Genomic DNA, 20,080 nt, shown 5'->3' with positions numbered 1-20,080 from the left:
AAGTACCTACTCAGACAACAAATTTAAAAACTAAATGTTCCTAGACAAGGCCCCAAGTGCACAGAGAATAAAACTAGTGACATGAGAAAAGCTGTCAAACAACAGGAAATACAGACATCACCAACAGAAACCATGGGAAGATGAGCTCACCCATTTGCCTACATCCCACTGCCACCCGCTTCCAGGGAGCAGGGGCTGCTCCAAAGCTCAGTCTTTTTGCTCTTCTTCACTTGTCCCACCTATTTGATTCACATTTGCGTGTAACTTATGTATACATTAAAAAATTTGGTAACATTTTGTCTTTCCTCATGTTTTTTTAATTTTATCTTTAATTGTATTTTACTTTACCTCGATTTTCAATATTAATTTTAAAAAATCCATCCAATGTATTTTGAATGTGTTCTTTTTTCCAACATATATTTATTTAAATTAGAAACATTCTTGCTTCACATGCCAATCCCCAGCTCCCTCTACCACCCCTCCTCTCTCACCCCTCTACCAGTACCCCAGCCCCCCTAGTCCACCACCCAATCCCCACATCATTCCCCAGGGAGGGTGAAGCCCTACGTGGGGGATCTCCAGAGTCTGTCATTTCATCCAGGGCAAGACCTAGGTTCTCTCCATGTGTCCAGGCTGAGAGAGCATCCCTCCATGTGGAATGGGCTCCCAAAGTTCATCCGTACGCACACCATGGTAAACACTGATCTACTACCCAAGGCCCCAGAAATTGCCGAGGCCTCCTCACTGACACTATATTCAGGGTGTCTGGATCAGTCCCCTGCTGGTCTCTCAGTCATCAGTCTGGGGTCCAAGAGCTCCTTCTTGTCAGGTCAGTACATTTACTCCATTATGCAAATGTACTACATTTTCTCTATCTACTCTTCATTTGTGGGGCATCTAGGGTTCTTCCAGGATCTGGCTATTACAAATAATGCTACTATGAACATAGGGAAACAGGCATCCTTGTTGTATGAATGGGCATCTTTTGGGTATATGTCTAAGAGTGGAATTGCTGGGTCTTGTGGTAGACTGAGTCCCATTTTCCTGAGGAATCTCCATACTGATTTCCAAATGATTGTATGAGCTGGCACTCCCACCAGCAGTGGAGGACTGTTCCCCTTTCTCCACATCCTCTCCAGCATAATCTGTCATTGGCATTTTTGATTTTAGCCATTCTGACAGGAGTAAGATGATATCTCAGAGTTGTTTTGATTTGCATTTCCCTTATGGCTAAGGATGTTGAGCACTTTCTTGAGTGTCTCTCAGTCATTTTAGACTCCTCTATTGTTAATTCTCTACTTAGTTCTGTACCCAACTTTTAATTGGATCCGTTGGTGTTTTGGAGACTTGTTTCTTGAGTTCTTTGTAAATTTTGGAGATCGGCCCTCTGTCAGATGTGGGGTTAGTAAATATCTTTTCCCATTTTGTGGGCTGCCTTTTTGTCTTGCTGACTGTGTCCTTTGCCTTACAGAAGCTTCTAAGTTTCAGGAGGCCCCCTTTTATTAATTGTCGGTCTCAGTGTCTTCAGATAGATCCATGTTTATTGCGATGCCCAAAACTTAAGTTCAAATAGATCAAAGACCTCAACATAAATCCAGCCACACTGAACCTCTTAGAAAAGAAAGTGGGAGGTACACTTGATTGAATTGGTACAGGAAACTGCTTCCTGAACATAACACCAGTAGCACAGACACTGAGATTGATTATTTTCTTTTACCAACTCCTCTCAGATCCTCTCCACCTCCAAAATCACCCATTTTCTTGTCCTCTGTTTCTGTCTAAAAACAAATCAAATCCAGCAAAAAATAGAAAAGCAACATAAGAATCATACAGTCTTTTTCTTGTTGGTTTTCTTGTTGGTTGGCATGGAGATTGCCCTGAAGTGTGGTTGACATATCTAGTGCCACCCCACTGGAGAAAACTGATTTGCCATTCCCCACAAAGAATCAACTACAAGAGAAGGAAAACTGTTAGCTGTTACTGTCTGTACCTCAGCAGTAAGGACAACTAGCAAGCAATTGTCACTGTAGAGAAAGCCTATGTTGATAAAAATGTGACATGTGGTATATAACCCTTGTTGAGTTCCTGGTCTGCTTGTTAAAATTCCACTGAAATTCATCATGACTGAGAAAATTACAGGTACTTGTGTTCATATAAATATGTCAACCTTTAGTTACTTTTTTTGCACTGACACAAAAAAATGATGTAAAGTTTTACAATTTTCTAAAAATCATTCCAATTGTATTCCTCCCCTTTTTCCTTCCAGATAAATTCATCAATAAAGGTCATCTCTCTGTCCTGAAATACATAAGGAACACATTAAGGTGAAGACCTGAAAGTATGCTGCTCAAAATATGGCTTGTTATTGCACAGGCAATTCATACATGATTTTTTTAAGATTCTCTGCTACATATAAAAAGTAACAAGCTTTAAACACAGTCTCTCTCTTTCTCTCTCTCTCTCTCACACACACACATACACACACACATACATACATACATATATCTATCTATTTCTATATATACATATATATATATGACGTGCATACAGAAATAGTATCATCTAGGAAGATTAAATGGATTTTAACCTTAATGGAATCAAGATTAGCAAGAGCTGAGCTAATCTGTCAAGGCAACTGTGGTTTTTGTTCAATATTATGTCACATAAGGTGACAAAAACTGTCACTTGTTTGGAGTATGAATTGTGACATGGTTATTCTTACCTGGAAATCATTCATACCTCTTTCTAATCACTGTTTTCTATTTTAAAAATATTTTATACTCTTGCCTATAAAAATGTGTATACCTCAAAGAATTGTTATTCTACATAACATCTCATCCCTCCCTACAGTCACAAAAGTACTTAGTAGGGTATGTAACATCAACCAATAAAATATAAAAAGAAAAATTGATGCACATTGAATTAAAGAAACCAAAATAGTCCATTTTAATGATTGGTTTAGTATCTTCTAACTTGACCAAAACTGAAAGAATTATCAACTAATACAAATACTCTCTAAGATAATTTGTTATCATTAGCTCCCATTATTGTCAAGTGAAAGGGCACCAGTACTCATGGAAAGTGGAAAACACGAGGTCACTTGAGGTTGACAGACTACTTGAAAATTAATTGTGTTTGTAAGAAATGAACTGCTCAGCACTCACTGGGAATGAGGTAATGATTACTGGTGATTTGAATTCACACTGGAATCCAGACCCTCACTGGGGACTTATCCTCAGTGACAACAACAGTGTAGATAATTTTGCAGTTATAAAATCATAATAGCATTGAACTTCTTACTTTGAAATGAATTCGTATAACAAGGGGTAAGTTTGTGACTTTGTTGGAAAATGGTGATACTTTAATATTTAAATGTACTATATCTATGAACTATGGTGAAGAAATAATTCAGATGAAATCAAGCAATTATGGGAACAGACTGAAAAAACCTAAACTTTCTTAGAATCACCTTATATTGCCATAAGTAAATTATTCAGTCTCTACCAACTGGTGAGACAGAAATCAGCATGAATTTCATATATGTACACATGTAACATTCAGTCGAATTTAAATGCTTTGGTGACAAATATCATTTGCAAAGACCCATTTGTTTGTAGACTGAATGTTCCAGTATCATAGGCATCACTGTGGACAAATGAGGATGTAACTATACAATATGAGGGATGGAAATCAATCTGTCCCTTATTGGGTAAGCTTTGGTAAAGGTCTTAACTTCTTAGTATTAATGTTTATTGACGAGTGTCCTGTGTTAAAAACATGACATTATTTACCACATTCCAGTTAGAAGATACTGTGACATTGGAAAGAGGTTTGCTGTACCTAGACAAAATGATAATAATAATAATGTGTTAAATATTATTCATATTTTACATGATGGTAAAATTGATATTTCAAATTATTTTAAAGGGCAATGCTCTGTTTAGAAGTACTTAATAAAGTATTTCAGGAATTAAAGACAGGAAGTTTCATTTGTAAATTTAGTGTGATTTTTATTTAGTTTTACAGACTTTGGGATCTATGTTATCAACAAAACACCTTTCTATGTACTAACCATAAGAAAGCTGAAGTGACTGATCATTTTTTTGGTTCACAAGCCTGATAATTTGGGATCCACGAAAATAAATTACATGTGCCACTTATTAAACTTTGCTAGGCCTTGGGCATATTATCCATCTGACACGAGCAATAAGAAAAAAAGGAGAAAAAGAGAAAAGAAAATTAAAATGCTATCAGTTTATCTATAATTTGTGTATGCTCTGAAGGGAACTGCCACCTTTATTTAGACTCTGGCTACTAAAATTAACAGATTGAGTTCAACCTGCCTGGTTTTCATATCTAATAGTCTTTTAAAACATGTTATTTTTATTTTGTGTATATGCGTGCTGCCTGCCTATAGATATATATGCCATGTGTGTGCCTCATGCCTGTGAGGACCAGAAGAGGCATTGGGTCTTCAGAGCTATAAAAACATACTGCTGTGAGAAACCCAGGTCATCTGCAAGTGTAGCCAGTGCAATTAGACACAGAGACGTCTCTTGAGCACCATAATTCTGTTACTTCATATATTTAATTTAAAAACCATACATATATATGTGTGTGTGTTTCTCCTGTAAAATGGAAATCATAAAAGAACTTAATTCTACTTCATGAAAATAAAAATAGAAATGCACATATATTTTTAAAAGTCATCTGCTGGTGATTTAGTAAGTTTTAGATAAATTTAGCAATGATCTAAGGTTTCATTATATAATCCTATGATTTTACTTTTTAATCCTTTGTTACACTTATAATAAATGAATTGATATTTGAAAAAGACTTATTATTTTTTTCAGATATTTTAATTTAAATTAGAAACAAGCTTGGTTTACATGTTAATACCAATTCCCTCTCCTTCCCCTCCTCTCCTGCCCCAGACCAATTCCTTATCGCATTCCCTTCCTGTTACCCTGGGAGGGTGAGGCCTTCCATGGGGGAATCTTCAAAGTCTGTCATATCATTTTGAGCAGGGCCTAGCTAGGCTTTTACTCATGTGTCTAGGCTGAGAGAGTATCCCTCTATGTGGAATGGGCCCCCAAAGTCCATTCCTATACTAGGGATGAATATTGATCTACTGCCAGAGGCTCCATAGATTACCCAGGGACTCCTGAAATCCACATTCAGGGGGTCTGGGTCAGTCTTTTGCTTGTTTCCCAGCTATCAGTCTGGAGTCCATGAGCTCCCCCTTGTTCAGGTCAGCTGTCTCTGTGGGTTTCTCCAGCCTGGTCTTGACCCCTTTGCTGATCACTCTTCCCTCTCTGCAACTGGATTCCAGGAATTCTTTTCAGTGTTTAGTGGTGGGTTCCTGATTCTGCTTCCATCAGCTACTGGAAGAATGCTCTAGGATGTCATATAAGGTATTCATTAATCTCATTATCAGGTAAGGACACTTAATGTAGCCTCTCCACTATTGTTAAGATTGTTAGTTGGTATCATCCCTGTAGATCTCTGGAAATTTCCCTAGTGCCAGATATCTCTTTAAACCTATAATGGTTCCCTCTATTATGGAATCTCTTTTCTTTCTCTCTTCTATTCTTCACCTGACTCAACATTCCTGCTCTCTCATGTCCTCCTCTCCCCTACTCTTCTCCCCTTCTCTATCTCCTAACTCCATCTCCAAGGTTTATTATTTTACATTAATTTATCTATTTGAGTGAAGGGAATATTACAGGCAACATAGCATAGGTGTGGCTGTCAAAGAATAACATGTAAGATTTAGTTTTCTCTTCCCACCATGAGAATTCCAGGAAACAAACTCTGACCATCATGTGTCAGGCTTGGTGATAAGAACATTTACCTGCCAAGCAACCTCATCAGGCTATCTCATGATTTTAAATCTTTACATTTAATTACAATTAGGAATATTTTACTATAAAGACAAATAAAAGTTATTTGTTATTTATACTACATCTCTAGTATTTTTGTTTAATTCTTTGAGGTACTTACTGCACAGAAACGTGAAATCAATGAAATCCCTGATTAAAATATCCATCATTGGTCCTAGTTTTTGAATAATATATTAATTTGCATTTCTATCCATGTCTGCATTAAATGAAATGGAGTGACCTATTTATAAATCTCTTCCTGTAATCTCTATCACAGACTTGTTTTGGGAAGGGCTACATCATCCCATGGCTTTCCTGGAGGATGGGAACCACACTGCAGTGACAGAGTTCATTTTATTGGGATTGACAGATGACCCAGTCCTGAGAATCGTCCTCTTCATTATCATCCTGTGCATCTACCTGGTGACTGTGTCTGGGAACCTCAGCACCATGCTTCTCATCATAGTCTCTTCCCAGCTTCATCACCCCATGTACTTTTTCCTCAGTCATTTGGCTTCTGTTGACATAGGCATCTCATCTTCTGTCACACCTAATATGCTTGCCACTTTCCTGGCAAGTCAAAATACGATCTCCTACCTTGGATGTGGAATCCAGCTCAGCTCAGCTGCTTTCTTTGGAACAGCTGAATGCTTCCTTCTAGCTGCCATGTCTTATGATCGCTTTATGGCAATTTGCAACCCACTGCTTTATTCAACCAAAATGTCTGCACAAGTCTGTGCCCAGTTGATTGTAGGATCTTATATAGGAGGATTTCTTAATGCTTCCTTTGGAACTCTTTTCTTTTTTTCTTTTCTTTTCTGTGGACCAAATATAGTCAATCACTTTTTCTGTGATTTTGTTCCTTTGATGGAACTCTCTTGTTCTGATGTCAGTGTTTCTGGAGGTGTTATCTCATTTTCTGTTGGCTCAGTCACTATGACCACACTGTTTGTCATATTCATATCCTATATCTATATCCTCATCACCATCCTGCAGATGCGCTCCTCTGAAGGCCGCAAAAAGGCCTTCTCCACCTGCACCTCCCACCTCACTGCCGTCACTCTCTACTATGGCACCATCACATTCATATATGTGATGCCCAAGTCCAGATACTCCACAGACCAGAACAAGGTAGTGTCTATGTTCTACATGGTGGTGATCCCCATGTTGAACCCACTCATCTACAGCCTCAGGAATAATGAGATTAAGGGTGCTCTAAATAGACAGCTTGGTAAGAAATTATTTTCATAGGGTAACTAGTTCTGTAAAACTTAATATAGTAATGGCAATCATCAAGACCTATGTGACCATCATCTCAAGTTTGGTTCTTAGATTTCTTGTTACTCTTTTTGTTCTAATCTCTCTCCTTTTTAAGATAATAATTTTTATTTAACTTTTTACACATGTTTATCTCAGTTCCCTCACCCTCCCCTCCTCTCCCGGCCCCCCATTCTTCCCAATCTCCCATGCCACTCCATCTCTCCTCTGCTCCCCAAGGGAGGGTAAGGCCTTACATGAGGTATTTTCAGAGTCTGTCATATAATCCTGGGCAGGGCCTAGGTACTCCCCCATGTGTCCATGCTGTGGATCATCTCTCCATGTGGAATGGGCTCCAAGAGTCCATTTGTATGCCAGGAATAAATACTGATCTACTCTCCAAGGTCTCATAAATTGCTGAGACCTCTTCTCTTACACCCAGTTTGGGGGAGTAGTGGTCTGGATCAGTCCCATGCTGGTCTCTCAGTCATCAGTCTGGGATCCATGCATTCCCCCTTGTTTAGGTCAGCTGCCTCTGTGGGTTTCGCCAGCCTGGTCTTGATTCCTTTGCTCATCTTTGCAACTGGGTTCCAGGAGTTCAGTTCTGTTTTTAGCTGTGGGTATTCACTTCTGCTTCCTCCAGCCATTGGATGAGGGTTCCAAGATGGCATATAAGGTAGTCATCAATTTCATTATCAGGGGAGGGCATTTAAGGTAGCCTTAATGCCAATTGGTGTCATTTTTTAGATCTGTGAAGATCTCACTAATGCCATATCTCTCTTCCAACTTATAATGTCTCCCTTTATTATGGTATTTCTTCCATATATAAATATATATAGCTAGGGTATTTTATGCATTTCTCTATAATATTAAATGTGTCTTTCAGAATCTTATATGATGTATTTTGATCACATTCACATCCTCCCCACAACTTCTCTCCGTTCAGTCCTATAGCTCCATCTCCTACCCATGCAACACTATGTCAATATCTCCATGGCTAGTCTCCTGGGGCTACACTCTTAAAGATAATTGATGCTCCTCCTCTTGCAGATATCAATTGACAATTATACCTCAGCTAAGGCTGCACTTCATCTCCAGTTCTCTCCTTGATGGGATTTTGTCTGGTTTGATCTTGTAGATGCTTACATCTACCACAAGTTCATATCTACAACCATTTTGTTGTGTCCTGAAAACAATATTTCTTTGTAGTCATCCAACACCTCAGTTTTTACGATCTGTCCTCCTGCTCTTTCACAATGATTCTGAGCTGGGAGAGAAGAGGTTGTGATAAAATGTCCTGTTTAGAGATGACAATTCCACAGACTCTAATTCTCTGGACATTGTCAAGTTGTGTGTTATTCTCCATCTACAGCAAAAAGAAGCTGTTTTAATAAAGGCTGGGAGATGAACTAATCTATGGGTATAATTATAATCCATTGCAAATTGGCTTGATACTGTTACTTTTAAGAAAGATAATGGTGACAGGTTATTCCCAAGGGCCTACAACCTGTCTAGCTTAGGTTTTGGTCCTGATAGTGTCAGTGTGTAATGACACCCATGACATTTGTGCCACTATAACACCAGTAGGCATGTCTTGTCATGCAGGTGGTTACTTTAGCTTGAAAGTTTCAAAAGACAACACATATAATGTTTATAAATATGGCCATATTAGGTTGTTGCTATTTACACATTTAATTCCTTCCATTCACTTCAGAATAAAATTCAGACACTTTTGTATCTTCCCTAATTCTCCCCTTGAATTACCCTGACTTGTATTTTATTTCTAGAGATTATTCAGATCAGTGTACTTGCTATTTGGCAGATTTTTGTCCACTTTTCATACTTATAAGCCCTTCTAAGTTTCCTGCTCAAATATAATTTGCCCATGGAAATTTCATTGCTATCCTGCCTAAGCTAAAAGCACCCACCCATTACCACTCATAACATTTCCATTTATTCCATTGATTGCAGAAAATTCCCTTTTCCAAGTCTGGCATTCAGATAAAAGCCAGTATTCCTTTGGGAACTTAAAAAGTTAGTTCCTACTTGCTAAAATGTGTTGTTCTCATTATCTCTGGAAAAGGGGGCTTACAGCTATTCTGTTAACTTATGCCTGTGATGCCTATTAGCATATCAAGTTGATGCCAGTGTCTAGGCTTCCTCAATCCCTACTCACAAGTACCAGTTACAGAATCAGCCTAACTAACATACTCTCCCTCTAACTTAAATCTCTCCAGGACCTAAACTTCCCTTCCATTCCCTCAATTTTTCTTTCCTACATAACTCAGTCATTTTGGCTATACATTCTCTTGGTTCTGCTCTGAACTCCACTCCTGGACTTCTCTTTGTCCATTTGCCCCCTCTCCTCCTTCTCTCTTTTCCTCCTCTCTCACCCCCCACTTAATCCTGCTAGTTCAGTTTAGTCTGGAAACTTTAAGATGCCTCTAACTGTCTCCTTAATATCTGCACAAAACTATCTTTTCAACCATACCTCATTTTCATTTAAATAAACAAGTAAGATTCATTCCAAATATTTGAGGATGGTTCACTATACAAAATTCTATAAATGTAATACATCATATAAACAAACAGAAGGAAACAAATGTGTGATAATCTAAATACATAAAAAAGACCTTTGACAAAATCCAAATCTTCTTCATGATGAAAGCTCTGATGAAATTAGGATACAAGTAACATATGTAAACACAATGAGTACCTGAAGTAGACTCATACATTTGAGTCACAGCAAGAGAGCAAGAGCTTTGGGACTGAAAAATTATTTGGTGTTAAAAAAATTATATATATATATATATATATATGGCAGAAATGTTTTCAGAATAATGAGAATGCCCTTTTAAGTGATTATTTATAAAACAACCAAAGAAAAAAAGTTAAATTTGAGCTTGTGACTATGATAAAACTAGTCAGTATTCTACCAGTGATTAAATTAATATCTTATCATAACTCCATTGATTAATGTTAAAACTACAAACCTCAAGTCTTAATATAACAATAGTATACTGGTCTTACAGATACAGAGAGAAAAAAAGTTCATATTTCAGAAGGATTTTAAATAGCAATGTCATTGAATTGGGTAACTTAATTAATTTTTTATTAAATTGAAAACAATCTTATTTTACATAACAATCCCAGTTTCCTCTCCCTCCCATCCTCCCACCTCCTATCCCCCCATCCCACCCCATTCACTCCTCAGAGAGGGTGAGGCCTCCCATGGGGATCATCAAAGTCAATCACAACATTTGGGGCAGGCCCTTCCCCTGTATCTAGGCTGAGAGAGTATCCCTTCATCAGGAATGAGTTCCAAAAAGCCAGTTCATGCACTAGGGATAAATACTGGTTCCACTTGCAGTGGCCTGGTAGGCTGCCCAAGCCCACAACTGACACACACAAGTTCAGGGGGCCCAGTTTGACCCAATGCAGGTTCTTCAGTTGTCAGTCTGGAGTTCATGAGCTCCCACTTGCTGTGGTCAACTATTTCTGTGGGTTACCTCAACATGGTCTTGAGCCCTTTTCGTGATGACCCCAACTAGGAATATAAGCAATAATGAAGAGGCTACCTTAAATGTTCTTCCCCTATAATGAGATTGATGACTATCACAAATGCCATCATAGAGTCTTCATCCAGTAGCTGATGGAAGCAGAAGCACAGATTCACAGCTAAGCACTGAGTCAAATTCATGAAATCCAGTTGTAGAAAGAGAGGTGTAATGAATTTTTTTAAACAAGAAATGGGGAAGAAGTCAAAGAGCTAGACATCTGTTGATGACATTTAGTCTTCTTAATTTATATGTTAGTTTTTATTAAAAAATTTAGATAACATGAGACATAACAATAACAAATACACTCAGCATTTCTCATAAGACTATGAATAATGTAGGTTGTAGGCAATATCTGGAGTGTTTGCCCAGTGTATATAAGTTTTTCCCTCGTCGCATAGATGTATCACTTTCTTATTTAGGGTTGCAGAAGGATTTTTGTCTTTATGCCTTTTCAGGAGAATATAGGCATCCAGCTAAGGAATCTGGAGACCACTGGACAATTGAGACATTTGGAGAGAAGGGACAAATAACCCAGAAAAATCACCCCAAGGAAAGCAATAAATTGGTCTGTTGGTATATCATATTTCCAATAGTGTAGGGAGAGATCTTAGATACCTGTAGCACTTACCAAGTCCATTTGGGTGTGGTCACAGATATGTAGAAAGATATGTGGAATAAAGAACTGAGGGAGAGGGGACTCACTCTCTTTTTGGGGTACCAGTCAGTTCTCGGAGTACAGCAATAACCAATCTGGTTATCAGTATCCCTTGTGAATGGTTTTCTTTAATAAATTGACCATTAATGCAGAAGTTTTAAACTACATGAAATATGAATGTCCTATGATATTTATTGAAAGAGAAATCACTTACTTGAAAAGCCAAGAAAACCAAGAACCAAAGGTCCGCATGCTTCTCTCCAGGTGAAAACCGAAACCAAAAGAGAGAGAGTCTTCTCCACCTAGGTCTATTTATTTGTGAACACACCCACATGGGAGTGGTTAGTGCTAAGGATACATAAAATCTCTTCCTACAATTCCCCTTTTAGTCTAAAGAAAAGATTTAGACTTAAGACAAAACTAAATTGTGTCAATATACAAAATGTCTCAAACATATATAAAGCATGTATATATAGAAGCTGATAAACAAATTATAATCTACCTATATCCTATCCTAAGCTATCTAACCCATCTAAATCCCAAACTTATATGAAAGAGATGTCCAAGTCTGAACACCTCCTTCCAATCCCAACCCTAAATAATTAAAAACTAACACTAACAGGTGTAAACTATCCTGCAATATCAATAGTAGAGAAAGGGAGAGAAGTATTCTTTTTTTTATTTAAAAATTTATTTCCTTAAAAGAGTATTTTAGTATTCTGGAATTGTTTTGAGGAAATAATTATTTTTTTCTTTTCTTTATATATTTTATTTTCCAGTTTAAATTTAGATAAGAAACGAGGTTGCTTCACAAGTCAGTTCCAGGTCCCTCTCCCTTTCCCTTCCCTCCTCCCGTGCCCTCCCCTCAACCCCCCCTTATCCCCTCATTCCCCCAGGGAGGGTGAGGCCCTCCATGGGGGTGTCCATAGTCTGTCATTTCATATAGGGCAGGGCATAGACCCTTCCCCAAGAGTTCAGGGTGAGAGTGTACCTCACATTGTTCTATGGGAGTCCAAAGTCCGTGTGTATACTTGGGATGGGTACTGATCTGCTGCCCAAGGCTCAATAGATTACCTAGGCCTCCTCACTGACACCCACATTCAGGGGGTCTCAATCAGTCCCATGCTGGATTCCCAGGCTGATGCCTGGAATTCAAGAGTTAACCTTTGTCTGGCCAGCTGTTTCTGGGGGTTAAACCAGCCCAGTCTTAATCCCTTTGATCATCAGTCCTCCCTCTCTGTTACTGGCTTTCTTGAGTTCAGCTCAGTACTTAACCAAGGGAGTCTGCCTCTTCTTCCATCAGCCACTAAATGAAGTTTCTGTTTCCCAGACTCTCTGGCCATAGGATTGTAGGCTGGCACTCCCCAGATCTATGTCTAAAATCCATATATGAGAGAGTACATGCCATGTTTCTCTTTTTGTGACTGGGTTACCTCACTCAGGATGGTTTCTTCTAGTGTCATCCATTTGCCTGCGAATCTCATGATTCCATTACTTTTTTCTGCTGAATAGTACTCCATTGTGTGGATGTACCACATTTTCTCTATCCACTCTTCGGGTGAGGGACATCTAGGTTGCTTCCAAGTTCTGGCTATTACAAGTAAAGCTGCTATGAACATAGTGGAACAGACATCTTTGTTGTATGAATGGGCATCTTTTGGATATATGCCTAAGAGTGGAGTTGCTGGGTCTTGTGGTAGGTTTATTCCCATTTTTCTGAGGAATCGCCATACTGATTTCGAAAGTGGCTGAACCAGTTGGCACTCCCACCAGCAATGGAGGAGTGTCCCCCTTTCACCACATCCTCTCCAGCATAAATTGTCATTGGTGTTTTTGATTTTAGCCATTCTGACAGGAGTGAGATGGTATCTCAGAGTTGTTTTGATTTGCACTTCCCGGATGGCTAAGGATGTTGAGCACTTTCTCAAGTGCCTCTCAGCCATTTTAGATTCCTCTATTGAAAACTCTCTATTTAGTTCTGCAGCCCACTTTTTAATAGGGTCCTTTGATGTTTTGGAGACTTGCTTCTTGAGTTCTTTGTAAATTTTGGAGATCAACCCTCTGTCAGATGTGGGATTAGTGAATATTTTTTCCCATTCTGTGGGCTGCCTATTTGTCTTGCTGACTGTGTCCTTTGCCTTACAGAAGCTTCTCAGTTTCAGTAGGTCCCATTTATTAATTGTTGATCTCACTGTCTGTGCTACTGGTGTTATGTTCAGGAAGCTGTCTCCTGTACCAATTCGTTCAAGGGTACCCCCCACTTTCTCTTCTAAGAGTTTCAGTGTGGCTGGATTTATGTTGAAGTCTTTGATCCATTTGGACTTAAGTTTTGTGCATGGCGATAAACATGGATCGATCCACATTCTTCTACATGCCAGTCTCCAGTTATGCCAGCACCATTTGTTGAAGATGCTTTCTTTATTCCATTGTATATTTTTAGCTTCTTTGTCAAAGATCAGATGTTTGTACGTGTGTGGGTTAATACCCGGGTTTTCAATTCGATTCCATTGGTCTACCTGTCTATTTTTGTGCCAATACCAAGCTGTTTTCAGGACTATAGCTCTGTAATAGAGCTTGAGGTCAGGGATGGTGATGCCTCTGGACGTTGCCTTGTTGAACAGGGTTGTTTTGGCTATCCTGGGTCTTTTGTTTTTCCATACAAAATTGATTATTGTTCTTTCAAGGTCTGTGAAGAATTGTGCTGGGATTTTAATGGGGATTGCATTGAATCTGTAGATTGCTTTTGGCAGGATTGCCATTTCTACTACATTGATCCTACCTATCAAAGAGCATGGGAGATCTTTCCATTTTCTGAGGGCTTCTTTAATTTCTTTCTTTAAAGATTCAAAGTTCATACGATACAGGTCTTTCACTTGTTTGGTTAGCATTACCCCAAAGTATTTTATGTTGTTTGTGGCAATTGTAAAGGGTGATGTTTCTCTGATTTCTCTTTCAGCCCTTTTATCATCTGTATGTAGTAGGGCTACTGATTTTCTTGAGTTGATCTTGTAGCCTGCCACTTTGCTGAAGGTGTTAATCAGCTGTAAGAGTTCCCTGGTAGAGTTCTTTGGGTCATTGATGTAAACTATCATATCGTCTGCAAACAGTGAAAGTTTGACCTCTTCCTTCCCAATTTGTATCCCCTTGATCCCCCTTTGTTGTCGTATGTCAATAGCTAGAACTTCAAGTACCATGTTGAAAAGGTATGGAGAGAGTGGACAGCCTTGTTTTGTTCCTGATTTCAGAGGAATTGCGTTGAGTTTCTGTCCGTTTAGTTTGATGTTGGCTGTTGGTTTACTGTATATAGCTTTTATTATGTTTAAGTATGTCCCTGTTATCCCAGATCTCTCCAAGACCTTTATCATGAAGGGGTGTTGGATTTTGTCAAAGGCTTTTTCAGCATCTAGTGAGATGATCATGTGATTTTTGTTTTTCAGCTTGTTTATATGGTGGATTACGTTGATGGATTTTCGTATGTGGAACCATCCCTGCATCCCTGGGATGAAACCTACTTGATCGTGGTGAATGATTGTTTTGATGTGTTCTTGGATCCGATTTGCCAGTATTTTATTGAGTATTTTTGCATCAATGTTCATGAGGGATATTGGTCTGAAGTTCTCTTTCTTAGTTGTATCTTTGTGTGGCTTGGGGATCAAGGTTATTGAAGCCTCATAGAAAGAGTTTGGCAAAGACCCTTCTGCTTCTATTATGTGGAATACTTTGAGAAGAATTGGTATAAGCTGTTCTTTGAATTTCTGGTAAAATTCTGCACTGAGGCCATCTGGACCTGGACTTTTTTTGGTTGGGAGACTTTTGATGACAGCTTCTATTTCCATAGGGGTTATAGGTCTATTTAAGTTGCTTATCTGTTCTTGATTTAGTTTTGGTAAATGATAGCTGTCCAGGAAGTCACCAATTTCTTTAAATTTTCGAATTTTGTGGAGTACAGGTTTTCAAAGTATGACCTAATGATTCTCTGGATTTCCTCAGAGTCTGTTGTTATGTCCCCCTTTTCATTTCTGATTTTGTTAATTTGCGTGTTCTCTCTCTGCTGTTTGGTAAGTTTGGACAAAGGTTTGTCTGTCTTGTTGATTTTCTCAAAGAACCAACTCTTCGTTGCATTGATTCTTTGTATTGTTTTCCTGGTTTCTACTTTATTGATTTCAGCCCTCAATTTGATTATTTCCTGGCGTCTACTCCTCCTGGGGGAGTTTGCTTCTTTGTGTTCTAGAGCTTTCAGCTGTGATGTTAATTCTCTGGTATAACTGTTCTCCTGTTTCTTCATGTGAGCACTTAGTGCTATGAACTTCCCCCGTAGCACTGCTTTCAAATTGTCCCATAGTTTTGGGTATATAGTGTCTTCATTCTCATTGAATTAGAGGAAGTCTTTAATTTTATTTTTTTATTTCCTCTTTGACCCAGGGATGGTGCAGCTGAGCATTATTCAATTTCCATGAGTTTGTAGGTTTTCTGCAATTTGTGTTGTTGTTGAATTCTAATTTTAAAGCATGGTGGTCTGATAAGATGCATGGTGTTATTCCAATTTTTTTTGTAGCTGCTGAGGTTTGATATGTTGCCAAGTATGTGGTCGAGTTTTGAGAAGGTCCCATGTGGTGGTGAGAAGAAGGTATATTCTTTTTTATGTGGATGAAATGTTCTATAGATATCTGTTAATCCCAGTTGGGTCATTACTTCTATTAGACCCTTTGCTTCTTTGTTGAGTTTCTGTCTCGTATTCCTGTCTAGTGGTGAGAGTGCTGTGTTGAAATCTCCCACTATAACTGTGTGGGGCTTTAGATGAGATTTAAGTTCTAATAATGTTTCTTTAACGAATGTGGATGCCTTTGTATTTGGGGCATAGATGTTCAGGATAGACACTTCATCTTGGTGCGTTTCACCTGTGATTATTATGTAATGACCTCCTTCATCTCTTTTGATTGATTTTATTTTAAAGTCTAGTTTGTTAGATATTAGGATTGCTACCCCTGCTTGTTTCTTGGGTCCATTTGATTGAAAAAAGTTTTCCCAACCTTTAACTCTCAGGTAATGTCTGTCTTTGAGGGTGAGGTGTGTTTCTTGTATGCAGCAGAAGGAAGGGTTCTGTCTTCGAATCCATTCTGCTAGTCTGTGTCTTTTTATGGGTGAGTTAAGGCCATTAATATTGAGGGATATTAATGACCATTGATTGCTCATCCTTCTTCGATTTGCGATGGTTGTTGTTGTTGGAATTATGTGTGGAATTTCACCCCTTTGTTCTTTTGGCTGTTGGTAGAGAGGGATTCTCTAATGCTTATGTTTTTCTGGTTTTAGTTAGCTGGGAGAGAAGTATTCTTAAAACTACTTCCTGCTGAAATGGGACAACGACCTCATGGAATCATGTAGGGAAAAATATTAGTGTAACGAGAGTCTCATTTACATTCAGACTCTGTTGGGGGGAGATGCTTGATTGAAGTTCTTGACTGAAGTTCTAATGTTGATTGAATCTCTTGTCTGAAGCTCTGGCAAGATTGTAGAAGGTGCACTCTATCAGTTCATTGGTCTGGAGTTGTGTGGGGCGATGTAGTCCCAAACTGGTTTCAGGATGGTAGTTGTCAGAGATGATGGAAGAATTCTTCTGTGTATGTATAAATAAAGCACTGTTGGTCAATAGGGAAGCAAGATAAGTGGGACTAGGAGCCTAGGAGGATTCTGGGATATGTAGTGAAGGGAGTGGTCGTGATGTGATCCCTGGAGGAGAGAATGCAAGTCTGGCATAAGATATGTATTTGTGATTATGGGTCAATGATTAAGTCAGAGCTAAAGTGGCAACAGGACCCAGGTGGGAATTCCACAACAATATGGTGCCAACAACATGGCATTAAGAACTTCCACTTAAAAACATGGCAAAAGCTTAAAAAGTGATTGTATAATCAAAAGAACAGAGGCAAACACAGCTTCTTGGTAGCAGCATTTTTCTTAGGTGGCCTGTGTTTTGCTAGAGACAAACAGACTCACTCGGCTCCTTCAAGGAAGGTTTCCTGACTCAGCATAAACGGAAAAATCACAGGGCTCTTTTTAGAGGCCCCAGGACCAAACAACAATGTGTATGAGCAGCTGGCAGTGGCAGTGACTACATCGGCAGGCTGGCAGCAGGCGGCTTGATGGTGACAGAGGCTCAGGCAGTGACCAGAGCTACCAATGCTGACAGCAAACTTATGCCCACCATGTTGGGAAGCCAGTGACTGTTTCTGCTTTAACTTTAGCAATGTTGTTTAGCAGATAACAGACACATGGCCAGAAAAACATAAGATCTACAGTAAAATCATATTAAGATGAAGTGGAACCTCTAAAGGCCTATAGTGTGGTTAAAAATAGACGTAGGCTTGGGAGAGATAAAGAAACATGATAAAGTGGTAAAAAAAATAGAGAGAATGGCTAGGTAGTGGTAGTGCCCTCCAGAGGCAGAGGCAGGCAGATTCCCACAAAGAAACTCTGTCTCAGAGAAAAAAAATAAAAAGAGTAATAAAAAAGCCATGTAAAGATGGAAAATACACAGTGTCTGGATACTGCATGCTATTGTGTTTTTCAGTTGTTCAGTTGCTAAGGAAGGAACAACTGCTAAAATACACTTGATTATAAATGCTGATGAATGAATCCTACTTATATCTCTTGAAAATGCCTTGACTTCAAAATTTAAGTATAAGGACAGGCTACTTGGGAAAGGAATTTCTGCTTTTATTTCCACAGGAAATGGAAAGCTGTGGATTCCTTCTAGGCTTCTGTGGTTTGATGAGGCAAGACCCCAGAAAATAGCGTCCCAAGTGATCCAGCATCTGGAATAGCTGAGATGATGCAGCCTTGCAGACTACAAAATCAAGGACTTAGCTAGGTTTATGTGTTTTGTCATGATCCCCATGGTATGGACAGTGCCCCCTACCAGAAGGAAGCAGTTTGGAATGAACGACACCCAAATTCCCAAATGTTGTTTACAAATCTCTGTTTTCACTTAATTGGGTTGGTTATAAATAGTAATGATCACAGTCAATCTCTTTCTAAAGGGAAAAAAGAGAATGTGATATAGAAATGAATACTTTGCATTGGTGTGGATTTTCATTTGTTGATACAAGTTCAGGATCGATTTTGTGATGTGTGTGTTTCTCCTCTTGCCTAGATATTGTGTTTATACTGACCTTTAAGAATGCAGTGTATAATTAAGTGCAGATTATAGGTGGTTGCCTATAATGTTCAAAGCTTATAGTTGGGTTGGTTGGGTTTTCTAGATATACAATGATATATCTGAGATGGATAAATAATCTTCAAACCTTTCAAGGACATTAAGAAAATGGCATTTGAAATGGTTTGGGGTTTTCTTGACAATGAGAAATATCTGTTCCTGGCACATTGGTTGCATCTGAGAGGAAGATGGGCATCGAGGAAACTTGTTGTGGAGTTTGCTTTCAACATGCCAAGATTGGCCATTTGGGCAAGGAAGTGTTTTTGCCTGGACTGTTTAACTATTGCTGTATAGACTGAACATGCACCACAGGAAAGTGACTGCTGAACTTGGACAGTCATGCAAGGTTTGTGCTTCATGAAAGAGTCTGCCAGACTTTCTGCAAGACACAGAGAAATGGCTGACAAACTGCTAATGAAGATGGACACTTTGGGATTTCCTGCTTTGCTGAGAAGTCTGCCAGACACACTGTGGCCTATGGGCTGAGGATGGGTTCCCAATGTTGCAGAGGAACTTTGGGTGTATGTCCAGGTGGCTAGATGTCTCTGTCAATTCTAGTGTTTGTATGTTATCCTTCTGTGGTCTTTGATGGAGTTGAAGACAGATAGTTATAATTATAGTTATCCTTAGTTATGTTTCATATAAGCATTAGACTCACGCACATAGGATAGATAATAAAATACTTTCTTTAAATCTTACTAAATGTTAAAATGTTAATGGACACAATATTGTAACTATAGTTCTTACTTGATAATTGTTCCGTTATATATAATTTGACTATGTTAAAGTTAAAACCTTTCTTTTTATTTAGACATTAAAGAGGATGATGGGAGAAGTCCTTCTGAGTATATGTAAATAAAGCACTGTTGGCCAAGAGGGAAGCAAGATAAGTGGGCCTAGGAGCCTAGGATTCTGAGAAATGTAGCAAAGGGAGTGGTTTCCATGTGATCTCCAGAGGAGAATACAAGTCTGGCATTCTCAGAAAGATAAGTCCTTATGAAAATATATATTGGTGATTTGTAATAATCAAAATATATATTAATGATTAAGTCAGAGAAAAAGTGGCAATGGGACCCAAGTGGGAATCCCACAACAGACCATCAATACTCATACTCCTTGTATGGTTATATTTCCTCAACAAGGAAGAATATATATATGATAAGATAAAAAGGTAGGTTATTTAATTCACTTTTAAAAAGCAACTGCTAGTTTTAAATGCTTTACATTGGATTGGACTTTTGTCTATTGTATAAATATTGTATATTGAGACAAATTTGAGATTACTTTGTTAAAACATACTGTACATACATTTGTAATATTGTTCAAGGTATTGTACTTATACAGTTCATTTAACAAAGTAATGCAAATTTCTAGTCCTTGAAAGTTATTATTACCCTCTCTATAAGATAATAAGGAAATGCAGATTAGTATTTAGTTAACTATTACAAGTAAAACTTATAATCATATTAGGTATGCTGTCAAAGTAAAACAGAAATATATTTTCGATATTTTG

General features: G+C 38.5%; 1 protein-coding gene and 1 non-coding gene across 2 annotated transcripts; both read left to right on the top strand.

The window, feature by feature from the left end:
- Positions 1-4,094: 4,094 nt before the first annotated feature.
- LOC121135660 lies at positions 4,095-4,200 on the top strand. Its single transcript, XR_005872764.1, has one exon. It is a non-coding gene; the product is annotated as a small nucleolar RNA U13 (small nucleolar RNA).
- A 1,988-nt stretch (positions 4,201-6,188) lies between these two features.
- Positions 6,189-7,133, top strand: LOC101825675 (olfactory receptor 484-like). Its single transcript, XM_013117509.1, has one exon. It carries the CDS (start codon positions 6,189-6,191, stop codon positions 7,131-7,133), a length of 945 nt encoding a protein of 314 aa, XP_012972963.1.
- Positions 7,134-20,080: the final 12,947 nt, after the last annotated feature.

Source organism: Mesocricetus auratus, unplaced genomic scaffold (genome assembly GCF_017639785.1).
Source record: "Mesocricetus auratus isolate SY011 unplaced genomic scaffold, BCM_Maur_2.0 Super-Scaffold_4256, whole genome shotgun sequence".
In the NCBI taxonomy this organism is placed as follows: domain Eukaryota; kingdom Metazoa; phylum Chordata; class Mammalia; order Rodentia; family Cricetidae; genus Mesocricetus; species Mesocricetus auratus.
Note: the sequence above shows the minus strand (reverse complement) of the source record. Positions and strands in the feature narration are given on the sequence as shown.